The 20,178-nt window shown below is 45.5% G+C and overlaps 1 protein-coding gene across 1 annotated transcript; it reads right to left on the bottom strand.

Annotated features, from left to right (window-relative positions):
- Positions 1 to 3,112: 3,112 nt before the first annotated feature.
- Positions 3,113 to 13,428, bottom strand: KNSTRN (kinetochore localized astrin (SPAG5) binding protein). The gene is made up of 9 exons (XM_059181160.1): positions 13,101 to 13,428; positions 12,818 to 12,912; positions 10,277 to 10,406; positions 9,290 to 9,337; positions 7,990 to 8,095; positions 7,672 to 7,765; positions 5,666 to 5,727; positions 4,633 to 4,707; positions 3,113 to 3,899 (listed from the first exon to the last, which is right to left on the bottom strand). Exons 1-9 carry the CDS (start codon positions 13,307 to 13,309, stop codon positions 3,768 to 3,770), a joined length of 951 nt encoding a protein of 316 aa, XP_059037143.1. The 5' UTR covers positions 13,310 to 13,428; the 3' UTR covers positions 3,113 to 3,767.
- Between the last annotated feature and the right edge of the window lie 6,750 nt (positions 13,429 to 20,178).

Raw genomic sequence — 20,178 nt, 5'->3', positions numbered from 1 at the left:
CCCCCCCCCCCTTGTGTACCTCTTAGGATGGATCTTGCCTGAAACAATCAATTTTTTCTCATAATTTCCTTTTTCGGTTCCTTTGCTACCTTTAAAAATCTTTCCTTTAGAATGCCAGAGTGGCTCAGTCAGTTAAGCATCTGCTTTTAGCTCAGGTCATGATCCCAGAGTGCTGGGATCGAGTCCCACATCTGGCTCCTTGTTTGGCAGAGAGACTGCTTCTCTCTCCGCCTTGCCTGCCTGTGCGCGCTCTCTCTCTCTGACAGATAAAATGTTTAAAAAAATAAAAACCTTTCCTTTTCTGAGCCTCTTTGGAGTTCCTTTCTATTTGCTAAATGGGATGCTGCCAGAGTCATGAATTGTTTAATAAAGCCAATTAGATCTTTAAAATGGACTCAGTTGAATTTTTGTTACTTAACAGGGGAAGAGAGATGCAATTAAGCCTCTAACCCCCTTCGCTATTTTCCCCCTCTAATGTGGTGGGCTAATGCCCTGAACCGGTCTTTTCAGGTAGTTGAATGCCCTGAGTCTTGGGATGAAAGGCTGAAATGAAATGAATACCACCCATACAGCAAGGCTGTTAGGAGTGCTAAAAAGGAAGCCTTAGGCCCAAGCCTTGCCCCCAGAGCAGCAAATCAAAACCTATTTGCAGTTTCAATTTCTCCCGAGAATAGAATTTTAAACCAGTCAATTTGGAGTTCTCAGGGTGCCTGGGTGGCTCAGCCAGTTAGGCGACTGTCTTCAGATCAGGTCTCTCCTTAGTTTTACTTTTTAGTGGAGCTGGTGGGGGGAGGGGGCACAGACGGGGAGGGAGAGGGATGAGCAGATTGCGCTGAGCACAGAGCATAAGGAAGGACTTAATCTTACAACCCTGAGATCATGCCCAGAATTGGCAGCTTAACCTACTGAGCCACCCCAGGCGCCCCTCCTTACTTTTAGAGATTCTAAAGAGTTTATTCATTTTGTGTTGACAATTCCATTAGGGAATAATTGTAGTTACTTAAAAATGAACTAAGAACACTTTTTCAAGTACCTACACTAAGTTGTTGGATCTGACCATTCAAAATGGAATCACTGATACTTCTTTGGATATCATAAATATTAGTAAGACACTACCTAGGAGCATCATGAACTGAGAGAGTTTGGAAACCTCTGGACAAATGATAAAAATGCCAGGCAAAAGCCTGGGATTCAAGGATCTTCAAGACTTCTACTAACACCAAGTACTTCCCACCCCCAATATTCCTTGGTTCAAATCTTTCTCCATTATTTGCTTGGTGTTTGACCCTCGGTAAATTAACCTAACATCTGTGAGTCTCTTTCCCCAGCTGCATAAAGAGGTAATGGTGCTTACCTTGTGATAGTAATGAGGATTACCTGAGAAATACAGCAAGGAATCATGGGTATAGGCCCCATGGATGGCAGAGTACAAATGGTCAGTTAAGTGACAGACATCTCCTCTTACCTTGAACCTCTGCATAAGCCCAGTTGCCTAACTCACTTCCCCAAGACTCATCTGGATATCCCTTCAGCTCTTTATTCTTTCCTTCAGCATTTCATACTTTGATTTTCTCCCTGAAGGTTCCAATGACAGCCCCCTGCTTGGGTTTATAATTGGCTGGCACAGTTTACAGACTCAGAGAAACATTTTATTTACTGCACAGGCTGTAACTCAGGAATAGCCAGGTGGAAGATACGCAGAGGGTGAGGTGGGGGGAAAGGAAGCGGAGCTGCCTGTGACCTGACCTTGCTTCTCTCCCTGAACCTCCACAGGTTCACTGATCTGGAATGTCCTCTACTTTCTAGCTAGCCTCTCCAGATGTTACTCTTCCTTCAGTCTCTGGTCTGCCTCCTCCTGAAGCCCTCCCCAACCAAACTAGCCCATAGTGAACTACTAGAGTACACACCTATGCCACACAACCCAGTTAGTAAAGTGTTGCTGTTTGTTATTTCACTTACACGTAACCTACACATACAAGTTTTCCCAAATAGATGGTAAGCATCTTTGAGGTTAAGAATGCCATTCTCTATTAAAGTTTCCTAGAGCACCCAGCAGATTGGAGAGTATGAGTTACTGTCTGCTGAGTTTCTCCTAACATGAGTTCATCCAGCCTACGGAACAGATGAATCATCCCGAACACCTCCACGAGTACGAGAGGTAGATGGAGCAACAAAGGTAGGAGGAAGCAACAGAAAAGGCAAAGGAGCACAGAGGGGAGCTGGTGAGGCAAAGGCCCTTGGCTGGCCACCAGCGAACAGGGTTTCGGCGCTGGGTTAGAGAAGTCATAGGCATTGAGGAAGTTACGTTCCTAGGTGTTAACTAGGGCGGCCTGACAAGGAGGTGAGGATCCCACAGCTGAGTTCTCCCGCTCTCTTTCCAAGAAGGAAGTAGAACTTTGGGGGTGGGGGGCAGAAATGCCAATTATACATTCATTTGGGTAAATAATCTTTTAAACTATAAACATGCTGAAAATGGGTAGAAGAAAATATTCAGCCCTTTTGACTGGTGAGTTATGTAACTATGTACGTCTGATTTTGGGGACATAACCAACTGTATGAATGTGTGTGTGAAGGCAAAGAAATTTAGCCCTAAAGTCAGGGTGGGGGTATTCCTTGGCCTGGTTGTGTGGTAGTCTCAATGCTCAAGAGTGGAGGGGGGTGAGGTTAGTATAGAAATTGGGAGATGCAGAAAAACACGGAAGATAGCCCAAGTCTGCCTAGAACAACTAAGAAATGAAATAGAGCTCTGCCTTTGGTAAACCAGAGGGAAGCCTACCATGGACTTTAGCTAACTAGGGATCCATGGGGCCAGGCCCTGGATTGGCTATGCAAAGAGCAGAAGAGAACCAGGCTCAGGAATATAGAGAGGGCACAGGTAGCTAGTGACACAAAGCTGGAGGATGGAGTCAGGCATCTACTGCCACAAACAGCAGACACCCTCAGAAGACCAGCTCTGCTCCTGAAAGACAGCAGGGCTAACCACAGAGCACTGAAGGGGAAGAAAAATATTGTGGGTTACACTGGAGTCTTGAACTTGTTCCTTGGATTAGGCCAAGAGTATTCGGTGGACATGGGTCAGTTAATGGCTTATTTTCATTTCTCAGTGTTGCAGTCTGGATTGTCACAGAAATGTTTATTTTAAAAGTAGCACTTAATAAAAAATAAAAGCAGAAGTGATTTAGATTAAAAGCTCCAAGTTGTATTATTTCAGGTAGGTGTTACTGCTATCTAAACCTTCACCCTCATTTATTAAGCCATTTCCAGTAACTTCACGTTCATTCATTTAACAATGAGGTCTAGAGCCCAACCAGGATTAGACAAAGTGTGTTCCAAGTTAGAAGGGGACAGCATCGCTTCTCAGTGATGTCTCCCATGGAGTCTCTGTATTCCACGGTACAATTAAGGTTTTCTTCCTATGCATCTGAATGTGACCTTTGGGATCGTCTGGCTGTGGCTAGTTTAGTCTCCTGATTCTAATGGCCTGCCGTTTGCTTTGTTGGCTAGAGGGTCAATCCAAGCTTCTGGGGACAGAGGGGCTCTCTTGTTGGCCTCGATTCTGTATGTGCAAGGTTCAGGAGGGCCCATCAGTCTGAGGGGGGGCGCACGCTTGCCTAAAGGAGGAACCGCCATTCCAGCATAGACTGTCCTTAATCCTACTGCAGAAACTGTTTCCATTCTGGGGATAGTGAGTCCTAGAAGGTCATGGCCGAGAAGCAGATGTCCTACGTGGCTTCCTCTGTGGGAGCCATCTGGTCACTTGCTTTTTATCACATTTCTAATAGCTGTTCCATTTCCTCAAGGGCTGCTGTAAAGTCATTTACTTGACTGTTACATAACGTCTGCTGTTCTAGGAACCGGGCTCTCTCTTCTTCTTTCATCTTCAACTTTACTTTTAAGGCCTGCATGTAAAGACATTCAGAAAGGAAGGAAGAAACAAACGAACACCCACAGGACTTTGAGTCACACGAAAGGCAATACCATTTAAGGACACTATGCTTCTCTTCCCTTGAGAAGACGATGCGAATATTGACATGAGATTTTTCAGTCTTAGATCTGTTTATCTTGGCTGGTTTTAGGAATGGTCTCTCTTTACTACAGACTCCTATATCTAAACTGGAGCCATGAAATCCTCTAGGATTCAGTGTACTGGCCCATGATTCTTCCAAGCAGTCCAAAGCAGTCTAGACTCAATCCGGGTTTCCTATTACAGATTTCCTTGAGATACCAAGTTTCCAAAGCAGAGCTGTCACACAGGTCCACCTCATACACTGAGTAACCTAGTGTTTTGTACACTGCCTCAAGCCCTGTAGATGTGAACATTTCTGAGTGTTTGGAAGAGAAAATCAGTTGTTGAAAAAAAATGGTGAAATCAAGTGAAGTCTTGGAATTTAGTGAATAGTAATGCATCAATGTTGGCTTTTAAATTATGACAAATATACTATGATAATGTATGATGTTAATATTAAGGGCACTGAATTCTCTGTATTTATCTTCGCAACTTTCCTATAAATCTATGATTACAAAGCAGTTTATTAAAAAGAAAGAAATGTATGAAAAGGAAGAATCCTCCAGAGCCCTACCCACCATGGTGGGAAATGGTAATCCTGCCTCAAGGTGATGTCTGCCTCTCACCTGTAACTCTTCCATCTGCTTTTTGGCTGTTTCATTGAAAAACTTCAGCTCATCTTGCAAAGTTTCTAGCAGCAACTAAGAGGAAAGTACAATGTAGTAACAAATCGTTACGGATACGTGAAAACTTTCTTCATATAAACTAATCTCTTCATATGAAATGAGAGTTGATTAGATGATTGCTAACAATCCTTCCATTCTTTCAGGCATTTACTGAGTGTCCCCCATGTGCCAGGCTCTTTCTTGGGGCACCCCTGGAGGAACTCAGTCCAAGCGATGGACAGATCACCCTACTTCCCTGTGCTCTATGTTACACAAAACAGAGTAGCCATTGAAGAGGTGACTACTGCCCTAGGGGGTGGAGGAAGCCTTCCGTAGCTAGAATTCTATGATTCTAAGATGACAACTGATCTTCCTGGTGAAGAGGGCATAGAATCTCAAAGACTTTAGCCCAAACAACCACCTTCCTACTTACTACTGGAGAAGCCAATTTTACTCCAGGCTGGACCTTTCCATCCTACAGTTCTCAATAAATGGCCCAGGGGAGAAGTTTGGTAAAGTGGAGAAGAAAGAAACCAGAAAGTTCTCTATACATGTCCATGTTAACATGTGAATTAAAAGGGTGCCTGGGTGGCTCAGTGGGTTAAGCCTCTGCCTTCAGCTCAGGTCATGATCTCGGGGTCCTGGGATTGAGCCCAACATTGGGCTCTCTGCTCAGCAGGGAGCCTGCTTCCCCCTCTCTTTCTGCTGCCTCTCTGCCTACTTGTGATCTCTCTGTCAAATAAATAAATAAAATCTTAAAAAAAAAAAAGTATCTTAAAGTAGCACATTTTCAACTCAGACTCGCTCAACATCTGTAAGCACAAAGTTGCTTTCCAAGTGAAATATGCTATTTGGAGTACACATAGCTGTCTTCCACTATCATGGAAAATAAATGCGGCTTCCTGGGGTTTGCTGAGCACGTGGCAGAGCCCTTCTTGGCCCGGCAGAGCCCCACAGTCACTTTGCCTCCGCCCACTCACACCCATGCCCTCACCATAGAGTCCGTGTGATCGGTGGTGGATCCTTGCTGTGATGCCAGGGCCTCACTGCCTAAAACTGATGCAAACGACAAAGTCAGCCTTGCTTAGGGAACCGCACCTAAAACAAAAACTAAAAACCCCTCCATGGACAAGTACAGGAGTATTCATGAGGGAAACTTCTTGAAGAGTCTGGCAGTTTTCCCCTTGGCAGGGTCACCTACACCTACCATCAGAGCTTTATTTTATCTCCCTCCTCTCTAGCTTTGGATATGGTTAAAAGTTCATTCTGCTTTCCCTTCAGCTTAGCAGAAAATTTGTACAAACGAAATGTGTCATTTGAGTTTTTGTTTTTATAATACAAAAACCCATTTTTATTTAAAAAATTTTTTCTAGGGGCGCCTGGGTGGCTCAGATGGTTGAGAGTCTGCCTTCGGCTCAGGTCATGATCTCGAGGTCCTGGGATTGAGCCCCACATCAGGCTCCCAGCAGGGAGTCTGCTTTTTCCTCTCCCTCTTACCCTGCTGTGCTCTCTTTCTGTATCTCTCTCAAATTAATAAATAAAATATTTTAAAAAATTTTTTTCTGAAGATTTATTTTATAGAGGAGAGAGAGTACACTTGAGTGTGGAGTGGGGTGAGGGGAGGAAGGAGAGAGAGAATCTCAAGCAGGCTCCCTGAGAGCCTGACAGAGGGCCAGATCCCACCGCCCTGAGATCATGACCTGAGCTGAAATCAAAAGTCCCACACTTAACCAACTGAGCCACACATGCACCCCACAAAAAACTATTTTTTAAAGGTTTTGGGGCTTGGAGCGCATGGGTGGCTCAGTTGTTAAATGTCTGCCTTCGGCTCAGGTCACAGTCCCAGGGTCCTGGGATTGAGCCCTGCATCGGGATCCCTCTTCAATGGGAAGCCTGCTTCTCCCTCTCCCACTCACTTGTGTTCCTTCTCTTGCTCTCTGTCAAATAAATAAATAAAATCTTAAAAAAAAAAAAGTATTTGGGCTTAAGAATTATTATTTTTGGTAAAAGTAGTACATATGCATTATAAATTAAAATAATATAAAAATGTGGGACGCCTGGGTGGCTCAGTTGGTTAAGCAGCTGCCTTCGGCTCAGGTCATGATCCCAGCGTCCTAGGATCGAGTCCCACATCGGGCTCCTTGCTCCGCAGGGAGCCTGCTTCTCCCTCTGACTCTGCCTTCCACTCTGTCTGCCTGTGCTCGCTCTCACTCGCTCGCTCTGACAAATAAATAAATAAAATATTTAAAAATATATATATATAAATGTATGGTAACATGTTAATCAGCAGCATTCAAACTCAGTGTTCCTGAATCCAGAGAAGCCTGGGCCCCTTCACTGGGTATTCTCAGGCTCCTCAACTCAGTCTGAAGCTCTTGTACAGTCCTTGGGCAATTCCTGCTTCCACTCCCATTCTTGCTACAGACTCTACTCTCTAGGGACAGGGTCAGAACCAAAATCACATTTAACCATTGCGATTCTGCTGATGAGCCAGGTTTAGGAGCCCTTAATAAAGTATCACTTCTGTCTTTTCCCACTTGGGAAAGTTACTTTGCTATCTACCTTGAAAAAAAGAAAATACTTCTGGTTTATTTGCAAGGTCACACTTGTTGGCACCAAATGAATGGCATGAATGAAGTGTTCAGATAGGAGATAGTCCTCTGTCCACAACCACAAGGGAACAAAGAAAAGCTCCTCAGGGCATCTGGCTGGCTCAGGCTACAGAGCCTGTAACTCTTGATCTCGGGCTTGTGACTTCAAACCCCACATTGGGTGTAGAGATTACTTAAAAATAAAGAAAATCTTAAAAAAAAAAAAAAAAAAAAAGATACTCCCAATATTTCTTGCTTTGCTAAGCACCCTGCACTGAATGGCCCAGCTGGCACTGGCTAGGCTGGCACTCTAGACAGACAGTCCACAACCACTCCCCCACCCCTGCCCCACCTCAGGAAGGGGCACATGCACTGACTCCTCCGAAGGCAACCGTGCACTGTCTCTTACCTGGGTTGAGGCCCTTGCTCTCCAAAATTGCCAAACAGTTGTCCTGAAACTTCTCCAGCAGCTCCACCTTTTGGGTCAGGTCCTTCAGTTCTCCCTATGGAGGTGCCATACAGACAGTACAGACCTGTTCCCCTTACAGGGTGGGTGGGGGTTTCTCTCCTTCCCCTGCTCTGATACCTGCACAGCAAAAGCCTGGCTTCTTTCTTCCTCTACTCGGGCCCCCGGGCAAGACAAGCTTCTCCTGTCCTGGGGCCATCCCACCAGAGGCTAGCCATTGCCTAGTGCGGTGATGACAGAGGTCTGGTGGTGGTCTCTTACCTGAGTTTCAGTCAACTTCTGATGCAGCTGCTTGTTGACGGCCTCTAAGAGCTGGTTCTTATCTTTGAGCTCTTCCTCTGATTTCTGTTTACTCAGTGGTTTGTAGCTGTAATGATAATTTGTGTTTAGGTGAAGAAGTGGAGGTATAAGAAAATGGGCTACAGAATCATCCAAACAGGGGTTCAACTCTTGGCTTAATTATATAGTAGCATCTGACCCTCAGTAAGTTACATAACCTCTCTTGAGACTTTGTTTCCTCATTTCTAGAATTAGGATAATACCCACAACTCATAATTCTATTACTGTGAAAAATAAGAGAGAGAATACATGTAGAATTCTTAGCACAGGTAACATAGTAAACAATAGTAAACAATAAATAATAGCCGACACATAGTAAACAATAAATAGCCATCATCATCACTAACTTTTCAGTGCCCTCAGAGTCCTTCTTGAGTAGTATTTTATCTCCAGAACTTTAAAAAAAAATTATTTTTTAAGTCATCTCTACACCCAAAGTGGGTCTCGAACTTACAGCCCCGAGATTAAGAGCTACATGCTTGGGGCATCTGAGTGGCTCAGTCATTTGAGTGCCTTACTCTTGACGTTGGCTCAAGGTCATTAGATCGAGCCCCATGTCTGGGCTCCACGCTCAGTGGGGAGTCAAACATGCTTGAGATTCTCATTCCCTCTCCCGGTGCCCCTATCTTGCTTGCACATACTCTCTAAAATAAATCTTTAAAAAAATTAAAAAGAAAGAGTTACACGCTCTACCAACTGGGCTGGCTAGGGCCCCTATCTTCAGAACTTTCAAGACATGCACAAATAATAGATTTGGAATTAGAACCTACTTCTATCAATTTTCCAGCTTGTATTATTTCTATCTTCAGAAGCAAAATAGACAAGCTATCCTCAAACAGAGAGATGGATTCTCCCCCAGGATTTCTACTACCACCATTTTAAAGTCACTAACCACATGCAATGCCTCATATCCCGTAGGCTCACCCTCCGATCCTCCTATCCACGGCTATAGGTGGCTTTGAAGTCCAATCAGCAGTGAACCTGGCATGGAACCCAGAAAGCTCCTGTCTGGTTCTCAAGATGGGAGCCTCAAAGATCCTAGTCCTGCCAGTGGTTCTCAAACCGGGCTGTGCCTCCTCACTGAAAATTCCACTCAGATTTTTGGCGTGGCACCCAGGCTGTCACACAGTAAACAAACTTATGAGTGATTTCTGAGGCACAACCAGGACTGAGAGCCTCCACCTTAAAATGGTGGCCAACTTTTGCTTACCCTGCTGCTCACCTCTTTCTGAGGTTCTTCCTCGTGCCAGGGTCTGCAGCTTTTACCTGCCTAGAGAAGCAAAAACAAAGAAATCATGATGTTCACTCCTCTTACTGTGATCATTTTGCAATATATACAAATAGCTAACCATTATGTTGTGCATCTGAAACTAATACAATGTTGTGCATAAGTAGACTTGGGGCAATTAAAAAAGTAACAAAGAGGGCATCTGGGTGGCTCAGTCGGTTAAGCCTCAGGTCATGCTGGGATCGAGCCCTGCCTCCCGCTCCCTGCTCAGTGAGGAGTCTATTTCTCCCTCTCCCTCTGCCTGTTGCTCCCCCTGCTTGCTCCCCCTGCTTGTGCTCTCTATCAAATAAATTTTTTTAAAAAAGTAATAAAGAAATCAGAGAATGGTAGCACTGCTGTTCTGTGTGTTGTGAACAAGGCAGAACAAAGAGCCTGGATTTCTGAGGAAAAAACCAGAGACCATATACAATGCCAACAGCTTGAGAAGCTCAGAGGGCCCATGTGCTGTCGTTTGAGCCTAGACTATTGGAAAAAGGCTTATGAATAGGGAATGGGCTCCTCTCCTGGCCCACCTCAATGGCCCGACTGACCTGCTCCTGCTCAGAGTGGTATAGCTACGCCCTGTCAAGCTGGCTGACATGGGAACTGAGTATAGGGAAACAAGCATGCTACCTGGGACAGGACGACACTCAGACAAGCAACCTGAGTTAACAAGCAGCCCCACACACCCCGACCACCACTAAAGCCTGGTGTTTGGCCAGGGTCTGGCTATTTGCACACTCAGAGCAAACAAAGTACCTCTTATCCTAACCCTTGCTGGGCCTCCTCGGAACTGTTTGACACAGACGGTTCTAACACACCGCTGTTCGGGGCCACGGACTCCGACTGCCTGCTGCTCTCAAAACCCCTCTTTTCTAAATCTTGATACCGAGCAACCTCTAGCAAGATGTTCTCATCGGGTACCAATGATTCAACTCTCACCCGTTCTCTCGTCTTGGTTTAGTGACTTTTATAACATCGTTTTCTGAACCTCCTGAATGAAGTCTGGAAACATCTGCTTCCTTGGACTTAACAGGTAGCAGGCTCTTAGAAGTGGCTCGAGTTTGTGTGTCTGCAAAGGAAGACAAGCTGCTGAGACCTCAATGGTCATGACTCAACCGAAGAAATGCTATGTCAGCTCCGTTCCAGGCTGTCAGCACCCTGTATTTTCTGGCCTGTCTCAATTTGCAAGGACTAATTCAGAAGAATACACTTCTAGACTAACAGGGGATGGAAACCAAAATCCTTGGAAGGTGATAGTGCAATATACTTGAGGATAGCCAAAAGCCTGATGATCTGGCAAACTGAACGGCTAAGGGGACAGGCATGAAAGTGGACATTGATACAAGAGAAGAATGAAAAGAGGGGTCACGTAGCTGTCAGCAGGGCTGATGCGCAGCTGGAGCCTTCCTCCAGGACCAGTGGAACCGAAACACCTTGCAAAAATCCTCCGCCCTCTGCCCTCTGCCCGCTCTTCGGAGGCTACACTCAAGCTGCTGCGAAGTTCTCCTTTAACGGTTGCATAGTTGTTTTTAATCTTTTTATTCATTTTTTAAAGTAGGCTCCATGCCCTATGTAGGGCTTGAACTCACAACCCTGAGCTCAAGAGTCATATGTTTTATCAAGTGAGCCAGCCAGGCACCGCAGGTCTCTGTTTTCAAGTAAAAGGTAACCTTGGGGGAACATATTTACCTTCTCTTCTGAGTATTAGTAAGTTATGCACAGTAACACATCCTCCCCCAGATGAAAGGGTGTTAATAAAGTGATCAAAATGACCACTCTTTGCTGACTGGAATCAATTCTAATAATCTGTACTTGCTAAAGCCTAAGGACTGCATTGTAGAAAAAATTTAGCAGGACTTAACAAAGACTATCTTCTTGAAATGAGAGATGTGGGGCACCTGGGTGGCTTAATGAGAGAGGTGGGGGACCTGGTGGCTCAGTTGACTAAGTGCTTGCCTTTGGCTCAGGTCAAGATCCCAGAGTTACCGGATTGAGCCCCGAAGCAGGCTCTCCAGCTCAACAAAGAGTCTGTTTCTCCCTCCCCGCCCTCTCTCAAATAAAATCTTTTTTAAAAAATGAGAGATGCTAAGGAGGGGAAATGGATAGCTGGTCAAGGAAGGAAAAGAGACTTGTTCTTCATGGCATAATATTTTCTAACTTTGGACTCTTTTTTACATGTGTATATTAGGTAGGCAAAAACCGTAGGAGATAGCCTTAAAATGTTAAACTGTTGAGGTTATATATGATCATAAAACTGGGACAGGGATAGAAAGCTGAGATTAAAAACTTCCAACTTGGCTGGGGAAAGCCAGTCTCCACTCAAAGAGAGGGCACTGCTCTCCAAGGCAAAGGCTGTTGCAGGAGCATGCTCCCCTCTACCTCCCAATAACTCCTAGGTCCTGCTGATGCCAGATTACCAGTTAGGTGTTCGGAGGTCAGGTAAAACCAACCAACCAACCAACCAACCAACCAACCTTTAAGCCTTTTGAGGAAACCCTTTTTATTTATAGATCAATCTTCTACTGCTCATCTACCAGCAGCACAGAGTCCCCTGGGAGGAGTCCTAAATAGCTACTGCCAAATCTGCCCCCACAGGTTCTGATGTTTGAAGCTTATTTTGTGCCCTGCTCTTGAGATTAAGGAGCTCAAGAGCCTACATGACTTTCAACCACAAGCTCAGCAACACAAAGCAAGATGGCAAAGCAATCAAAAATTGTTTTTAATCCTATTTCTTTTCCCAAGGTTATGGAAAACTCTGGCTAGGCTTGGCCCCTCTCTCTTACTTCACCCAACAATTGATTGACAATTTACTGTATAAGTGACACGGTGCAGAAACAAATGTGAACGAGACAAGGTGCAAACCCTGGTGCCTCCCAGAATCACACTTCTCAAAGGACTCTCTTCCCTTCTCCCTGACAACAAATCCAGTCCCTCCAGGTAGCCCAGATCTGGAAATCAAACTGGCAACTGTTTAAAAAGGGATTCCTGGGGCCCTGGGATGGCTCAGTCGGTTAAGTGTCTACCTTCAGCTCAGGTCATAATCCCAGGGTGCTAGGATTGAGCCTTGCATCTGGCTCCCTGCTCAGTGGAGAGCCTGCTTCTCCCTTTCCCCTTGTTTGTACGCGCTCGCTCTCTCTGTCAAATAAATAAATAAAATCTTAAAAAAGGGGGGAGGGGATTCCTAGCTTGAGGAAATAATACTGTGAAACAATCAGCAACTTAAATCTAATTAGTAAATGCAGCACGATTAGGTTCAGGAAGTGGAATGGGGGAGGGCACGTCTAAATCCTACGACAGGGCCCTTGCCCCAACAACTCCCGTCATAAACCTAGACAGCCTAGTTCTAGCGGAGGTAGCAGGTTGTCAGAGCTGATAAACTGCCCTTTCCCAGACCGCGCCCCCCTTTTCTGGCCACTGGTCTGTTCCCTCGTACTCCTCCGCCTGACCACCCCGCTGGGCCAGGGCTGTGTGGATACCCACCTGCCGGCAGGCCGCCGCTCTGCACAGCGGGGGGCTGCAGAGTGTATACTGTCTTAACCACGCTGGTCATCGTAACGAGGCGGCGCAGCTGAGGTCTGAAAGGTGCAAGGTGAAAGTTACCCTGGGTTGGGTTTGGGGGCCGGAGTAGGTGGAGGGCCCCCGGAGAGCGCGACCTGGCCTGTCTCGGCCAGGGAAAGAAGTCGGGAGAAATAAAATTCTCCATTCCCAGACCACTCCGCCCGCCCCATATCTAGCTCCATCCCTCGCCCCGGGAGAGTCGAACCCAGGCTCCTGCAGCTCCTGCCCGCAGCCCTCGTTGCCCTGGTTCAAAGGATGCTCCTCGGTAACTGCCGCACCAGCGACCGGGTCTGCCGCCGGGCTTTCAAATGGAAACTTCCGGTGATTGGGCGGGAGGGGGCGCGGTTCGCGCTCTGTAGGCGGCCATGTTGTACGGCTAGCCGTGCTGGGGACCACGCCTTTGGAAGCTGCCATGCTGTACGGCAGGTCAGAACTGAGGCAACAGCAGGAGCTTGTAGGCTTAGGGTGTCAGAGGCCCCAGGTCTGGGTGGGGGAGGGGAGTGGTGCACTTTGCCTGCCTGAAAGGAGCTATGAGCCGCCAGCGTCATATTCCGGGCTTGAGACATAAACGCCATCGCTGTTAGAGTCTATGTCACAATCCTCTTTATTTGTTGGCAAGAGCAGAGGAGTGTTTGGTTGCGCAGGGTGGAGAGTAGCCAGTGAGGTTTAAAAAGGGTCTGTGGGCGGAAATCGCCACCTCACCTACCCTCAGTCCTAACTTTAAAGATTATTTATTTGATAGAGAAAGCATGTGATCGGGGAAGAGGGAGAGGGACAGGGAATCTCCAGTGGACTCCTCGCTGGTGGGGAGCCCCAGGCGATACTTGATGTCACAACCTTGAGATCATGACCTGGGCCAAAACCCAGAGTGGGGGGCTTAAGTGACTGAGCCACCCAGGCACCCCAGTCCTAACTTTAATAACACTTATCCAGATTTTTTTTTTTTTTTTTTTTTTTTTAATGTATGCTCTATGATCAACAAGGAGCTGGGACTCACAACCGGGAGATCATGAGTCCCAGGCTCTACCGACTGAACCAGCCACGTGTCCCAAAACTTATCCAGATTTTAAGCAGAGATTCAGAGCTACTCCTAGAGAACAGGTCAGGGTTTTCAAGCACTTAAGGCACTCATTCATTTTACTCAGTAAATATTTAATGAGCGCCGGCTGTGTGCCAGACCATTCTTCTAAGAGGACAGATGGAGGAGAAGTAACAAATATCCAGACTGACTTTGGCTTTGTCCTCCTTGAGTTTACAATCTAAAAAATGGAAACAAAAAAACCACACAAACTGGGGCATCTGGGTGGCTCAGTGGGTTAAAGCCTCTGCCTTTGGCTCAGGTCATGATCCCAGGGTCCTGGGATTGAGCCCTCATCAGGCTCTCTGTTCTGCAGGGAGTCTGCTTTCTCCTCTCTCTCTGCCTGCCTCTCTGCCTACTTGTGATCTCTGTCTGTCAAATAAATAAATAAAATCTTTAAAAAAAACACACACACACACAAACTTATTAGTTACATCTCAAAAAAATCTCAAATAAATATATTTACCATTTGTAGTAAAACTATGAAGGAAAAGCACAATGTGCTATGAGAGAGAAAATTGGGGAAACAGTTGAAATTGGATAGTCAGGAAAGACATCTAAGGAGATATTTGATTAATGAAAGATGGATGAGAGTCTGGGGCACCTGAGTGGCTCTGTGGGTTAAGTGTCTGCCTTCGGTTAAGATCATGATCCCAGGGTCCTGGGATCAAGCCCTGCACGGGGCTCCCTGCTCAGTGGGGAGACTGCTTCCCTCTCCCTCTGCCCCTCACCCCTGGTTGTGCCCTCTCGCTCTCTCTCAAATAAATAAAATTCTTAAAGGGTGACTGGAGTTAACCAGATAAACAGTGGGGGAGGGAGGAAAAATGTGAAGTCACAAAGCAGGAATGACTAGTTGGGAATGAAAGATGGGAGGAAAGCAGTACAGATAAAGCTGGAGAAATAAGAAGCCAAATGGCAAGGTTTGCAGACTGAAGATGAAGAGATTAGATTTTACTTTTTTTTTTTAAGATTTTATTTATTTATTTATTGGACAGAGACAGCGAGAGAGAGAGAGAGAGAGAGAGAGAACACACAAGAAGGGGGAGTGGGAAAGAGAGAAGCAGGCTTCCCGTTGAGCAGGGAGCCCAATGAGGGTCTCATTCCCAGGACCCTGGGATCATGACCTGAGCTGAAAGCAGACACCCAACGATTGAGCCACCCAGATGTCCCAAGATTAGATATTTATCTTAAGAGTAATGGAAAGTCATTGAAATACTAGAGCAGGAGAATGTTATTCAATTTATCTTTTAAAAGCTTACTGTGACTACTTCATGGAGAAAGGTCTGAAGGGGGTAAGGGCAAAACTGTAGAGATAGTTGGGAGGCTGCTGCAATCATTCCCATGAGAGATGATGGTGGCTTGGCCATGAGGGTGCTGGTAATAGTGAGAGTGCAGAGGCCACTTTGAGGCAAACAGGCTGGAGCGATGGAATGCAGGAAGAGCCCACAGCAACACCTGGCTGAATACAGACAGACCCATCAGGCCACCCACCTCAAAACCTCCCTAGGTCCTAACTGACCAATGGGCTCCTACAACTAGGCACAGTTACCAAAAAAGGGAAGATTCCATAGTCTCAAACTGTCCTCACCTTCCTTCCTTAAAAACAGCTCCCACCCACTCTCTCCTGGCAGACAACCTCTCCTCTGCTGTCCTCCCCATGGCTCCCTTGTGGCATATTCAATAAATGTCTATCTCTTTTGTTTTGCTTCAGGCGAATCCTTTCACCGCCCATGCCACCGACTTCCACCTGATCATTGCCCTACATTCTGTAGGCCCCGTTCCAATTGGACAGACACTCCATTTAGACACCACAAGGGTGGAAGAGAAGCAGACACATTTAAGACAGCTTTTGGACATAGAATCTCAGGACTCGGTGTTGGACTGCATGTGGGAAGAAGGGAAAGGACTCTTTTCAAAAGATTATTTAAGGTTTATTTATTTATTTGCTTACTTGAAAGAAAGAGAGAGCATAAGCAAGCATGAGCAAGCACAAGTGAGCACAAGAAAGGCGAGGGGTAGAAGGAGAGGGGGAAGCAGGCTCCCTGCTGAATAGGAAGCCTGATGTGGGACTCTATCCCAGGACCCCAGGAGCTGAAGGCAGACACTTAATTGACCGAGTCACCCAGGTGCCCCTCAAAAATTATTTATTTTAGAGAAAGAGAGAGAGCACAAATGAGGGGAGGGACAAAGGAAGATATTCTCTGAACAGACTCCCACCAAGCATGGAGCCCAAAGCCAAAGTGGGACTCGATCCCACAACTGGGATCCCTGAGATCATGACCCCAGCCAAAACTCAGAGTTGAACGCTGAGCCCCCCAGGTGCTCTGAGAAGGAAGTCTTAAGGAGAATTCTCAGGCTTGAATAACTGTGTGGAAAGCGTCACTATTTTATGTTGCTGGGAGATTGAGAGCTTAGTTTTGAATTTAACTTGAAATGCCTCTCAGACATTCAAGTGGAGCTGTCAAGTAGATAGTTTGAAATATAGGCTTCAAGCCCAAAGGGGAATCTGGGTTAGAGATCTACTCTTGAGATCTGGGTATATGTGGATGTATTAAAAAAAAAAAAAAAAAAGCTGAGATATTGGGTGAGATCACCAGGGGAAGAAGTGTACAGAGTCTACAGAGAGCCAAGGATAGGGATAGTAACATTTAGGAGTTGCAGTGAAAAGCTGTCAGCCAAAAAAAAAAAAAAAAACTGATAAAGAGGTGCCAGGGAGGTAAGAAGACAACAAAAAAGGGTGGTGTTTTAGAAGCCAAGGAGCAGGAAGTGGTAAAAACTGCCAAAGGAGGGAGTGGTAAACTATAGAGAATAACTGATAAAGAAGTCATTGGCAAATACAGCAAAAGGAATTCTGGTGGAGAGGTGGGTCTGAGTGGAAGCCACATTGGAGTGGGTTAAAGAGTACATGAGAGATGAGGAAGTTGGGATGGCAGATGCAGACATTAGAAACTTTGTGAATGGAGTAGAGCAACTGGGCAGTCACTGTGGTGCTGGGTTGTGGGGGTCAAGGAAGGGTTTTCCCCAAGATGCAGCTACTGGTGGATACATGTACTAAGGGGAATGAGCTAGCTGAGAGGAGGAAAAGGATGCTTCAGGGGGAGAGGGGATGATCACAGGAGCAAAGTCATATGCAAATGGAGAAGGAAGATGGAACCTGGAGTAGCATTTTCAAGATCATCTATTTTTTTGTTCACATACCTTCACATATAATTAAACAAAAACAATATGCCCTCTCACCCATTTTTAGTTGATGCCTGCATTTTTCCCAATTTTAAATATTTTTAAAAGCCAACTTTCTACCTATCATGTATTATGTACTTCTTTATTAATTTCTAAAATTGTTTTCTTTTGGTGTTTCATTTTAGACAATTTCTAGTTTCATGTCTTCAAGTTCACTAATCTTTTTTTCTGCAGTATCTAAACTGTTGTTAATTCCATCATCTCATTGGCTTTTCATCAAGCCATCATCTCATGGCTTTTCATCTCATTCATTTGTTTCCATCTCTGGAAGTTCAACTTGCATATTTTTGAAAATATCTTCCAAGTCTCTACTTAGCTATATGAACATATGGAATACAGCTATAATAATCTCTTTGCTAATTCTCACATCAGTGTCAATTCTGGGTTGGTGTCAATTGGTTTTCCTCCTCACTATGGTTCACATTTTTCTGCTTATTTGTACGACTGCTAATGTTTTATTAGACCTCAGGCACTGTAAATTTTGTGTTTTCACATGCTGGTTGTTTTTGTATTTTTGTAAACATTTCTTTTTAAGATTTTATTTATTTATCTAACTGATAGAGATCATAAGTAGGCAAAGAGGCAGGCAACGAGAGAGGAAGGGAAGCAGGCTCCCTGCTGAGCAGAGAGCCCTATGCTGGGCTCAATCCCAGGACCCTGGGATCACGACCAGAGCAGAAGGCAGAGGCTTTAACCCACTGAACCACCCAGGCAGCCCTTCTGTAAACATTCTTGAGGTTTGTTCTGAGATGCAGTTACATCACCTAGAAATAGTTTGATCCCTTCAGGTGTTGCTTTTAAAATTTATTAAATGGGATGAACAACTATGATTAATAAAAAATAAATAAATAAACTGGGGCTAAATTGTCCCCACTGCTAAGGCAAGACTCTTCTAAGAACTCCAACCAATGCTTCTTAAAATTATGAGGTTTTCCAATCTGATTGATGGGAACAGTCACTGTTCCAGTCCTTTCTGAATATTGGCTACTGTTCCCTCTAATTATTTCGGATGATTCTTTCCTTAGTCTCAAGTAATTTCCTAACATTTCCATGATAAGTAGTGCTCGGCTGAATACTTGGCGGGGAGGGGCCCTTTCCAGAATTCTCTCTCAATGCACCTTTTTTCTCACCAGCACTCTGTTGTGAGCACAGAGTTTGGATTGCCACAAACTCTGAGCTATCTCCTCAGTTCAAGGAGCCTGCAGGGCCCTGCCTGTGTTCTCCCTCCCTGCAATTCATCCTGGAAACTCTCTAAAGCAATAAGCTAAGGCAATCATAGGGCTCATCTCATCTGTTTCTTGTCTTTCAGGGATCACTGTCTTTGTTGTCTGGTGGCCACCATCTTGAAAACTGTTGTTTCATAGTTTTTATGCTTAGTTGATTGTTTCTGGAAGGAGGGCAAATCTGGTCTCTGCTACTCCATCTTGTCTGAAATGGGAAGTTGTAATATGTACTCTAAATGTATTTTTGTTCAAACCATGGAGCTGCAGATTTAAATCATTCAATTTTTGGAAAATGCCCACTGTATATCCTATGTGCAAAGCCAAACCTCTGTGCCCATCAGCCAAATCAGATTGACTATCTTTTTTTTTTTTTAAAGACTTTATTTATTTGACAGAGAGAGCGAGAGAGAGATCACAAGTAGGCAGAGAGGCAGGCAGAGAGAGAGGGGGAAGCAAGCTCCCCACTGAGCAGAGAGCCCGATGTGGGGCTCGATCCCAGGACCCTGAGATCATGACCTGAGATCATTAGAGGCTTAATCCACTGAGCCACCCAGGCGCCCCTTGGCTATATATATATTTTTTAAGATTTTATTTATTTATTTGAGAGAGAGACAGTGAGAGAGAACATGAGCGAGGAGAAGGTCAGAGAGAGAAGCAGACTCCCTGCGGAGCCGGGAGCCCGATGCGGGACTCGATCCCAAGACTCCGGGATCGTGACCCGAGCATGGGCAGTCGTCCAACCAACTGAGCCACCCAGGCCACCTGGGTGGCTCAGTGGGTTAAAGCCTCTGCCTTTGGCTCAGGTCATGATTCCAGGGTTCTGGGATAGAGCCCACATCGGGCTCTCTGCTCCGCGGGGAGCCTGCTTCCTCCTCTCTCTGGCTACCTCTCTGCCTACTTGTGATCTTTCTCTGTCAAATAAATAAATAAAATCTTTAAAAAAAAGATTTATTTCAGAGGGAGATTGGGGGGAGAAGAGGCAGAGGGAGAGGGAGAGAGAATCTTCTTTTTTAAAGATTTTATTTTTTATTATTTTTTAAAGATTTTATTTATGTATTTGACAGAGAGAGAGAGAGAGAGAGAGAGAGAGAGAGATCACAAGTAGGCAGAGCAGCAGACAGAGAGAAAGAGCAGAGAGCCTGATGCAGCACTTGATCCCAGGATCCAGGACCCTAAGATCATGACCTGAGCTGAAGGCAGAGGCCTAACCCACTGAGCCACTCAGGTGCCCCAGAGATTTTATTTTTTAATGAAATAACTTAACTAAATAAAATAGCTTAATAAAATAAGCAGGCTCCCTGCTGAGCAGAAAGCCCTACGTGGGGCTTGGTCCCAGCACCCTGAGACCATGACCCAAGCCGAAGGCAGAGGCTTAACCCACTGAGCCACCCAGGTGCCCCTGGGAATCTTTGTTTAAGGATTTTATTTATTTGACAGAGAGCGCAGAAACAAGGAGAGCAGCAGAGGCAGAGGGAGAATCAGTCTTCCTGCTGAGTAGAGAGCCAAAGTGGGATTTGATCCCAGGGCCCTGGGATTATGACCTGAGCAGAAGGCAGATGTTTAACTGACTAAGCCACCCAGGTGCCTCAAGAGAGATAGAATCTTAAGCAGACTCCCCACAGGCCATGGAGCCCTATGCGGGCTGACCCCATGACCCCAAGATCATGAGAGTTGGATCCTCAACCAACTGAACCACCCAGATGCACCCAGACTGACTTTCTATCATAAAAGTCTGCTACTGT

Source organism: Mustela lutreola, chromosome 7 (assembly GCF_030435805.1).
Source record: "Mustela lutreola isolate mMusLut2 chromosome 7, mMusLut2.pri, whole genome shotgun sequence".
Classification (NCBI taxonomy): domain Eukaryota; kingdom Metazoa; phylum Chordata; class Mammalia; order Carnivora; family Mustelidae; genus Mustela; species Mustela lutreola.
Note: the sequence above shows the minus strand (reverse complement) of the source record. Positions and strands in the feature narration are given on the sequence as shown.

Bases quoted from the DNA above. Each gene is read 5' to 3' on its own strand.
- KNSTRN (XM_059181160.1), bottom strand. From the start codon at position 13,309: ATGGCAGCTTCCAAAGGCGTGGTCCCCAGCACGGCTAGCCGTACAACA. The intron at 9,338-10,276 runs GTGAGAGTTGAA...TTGCTTCTCTAG, and splicing joins AAACCAAGACGAGAGAACGG to GCAGGTAAAAGCTGCAGACC. The intron at 7,766-7,989 runs GTAAGAGACCAC...GCACCTCCATAG, and splicing joins AGAAGTTGACTGAAACTCAG to GGAGAACTGAAGGACCTGAC.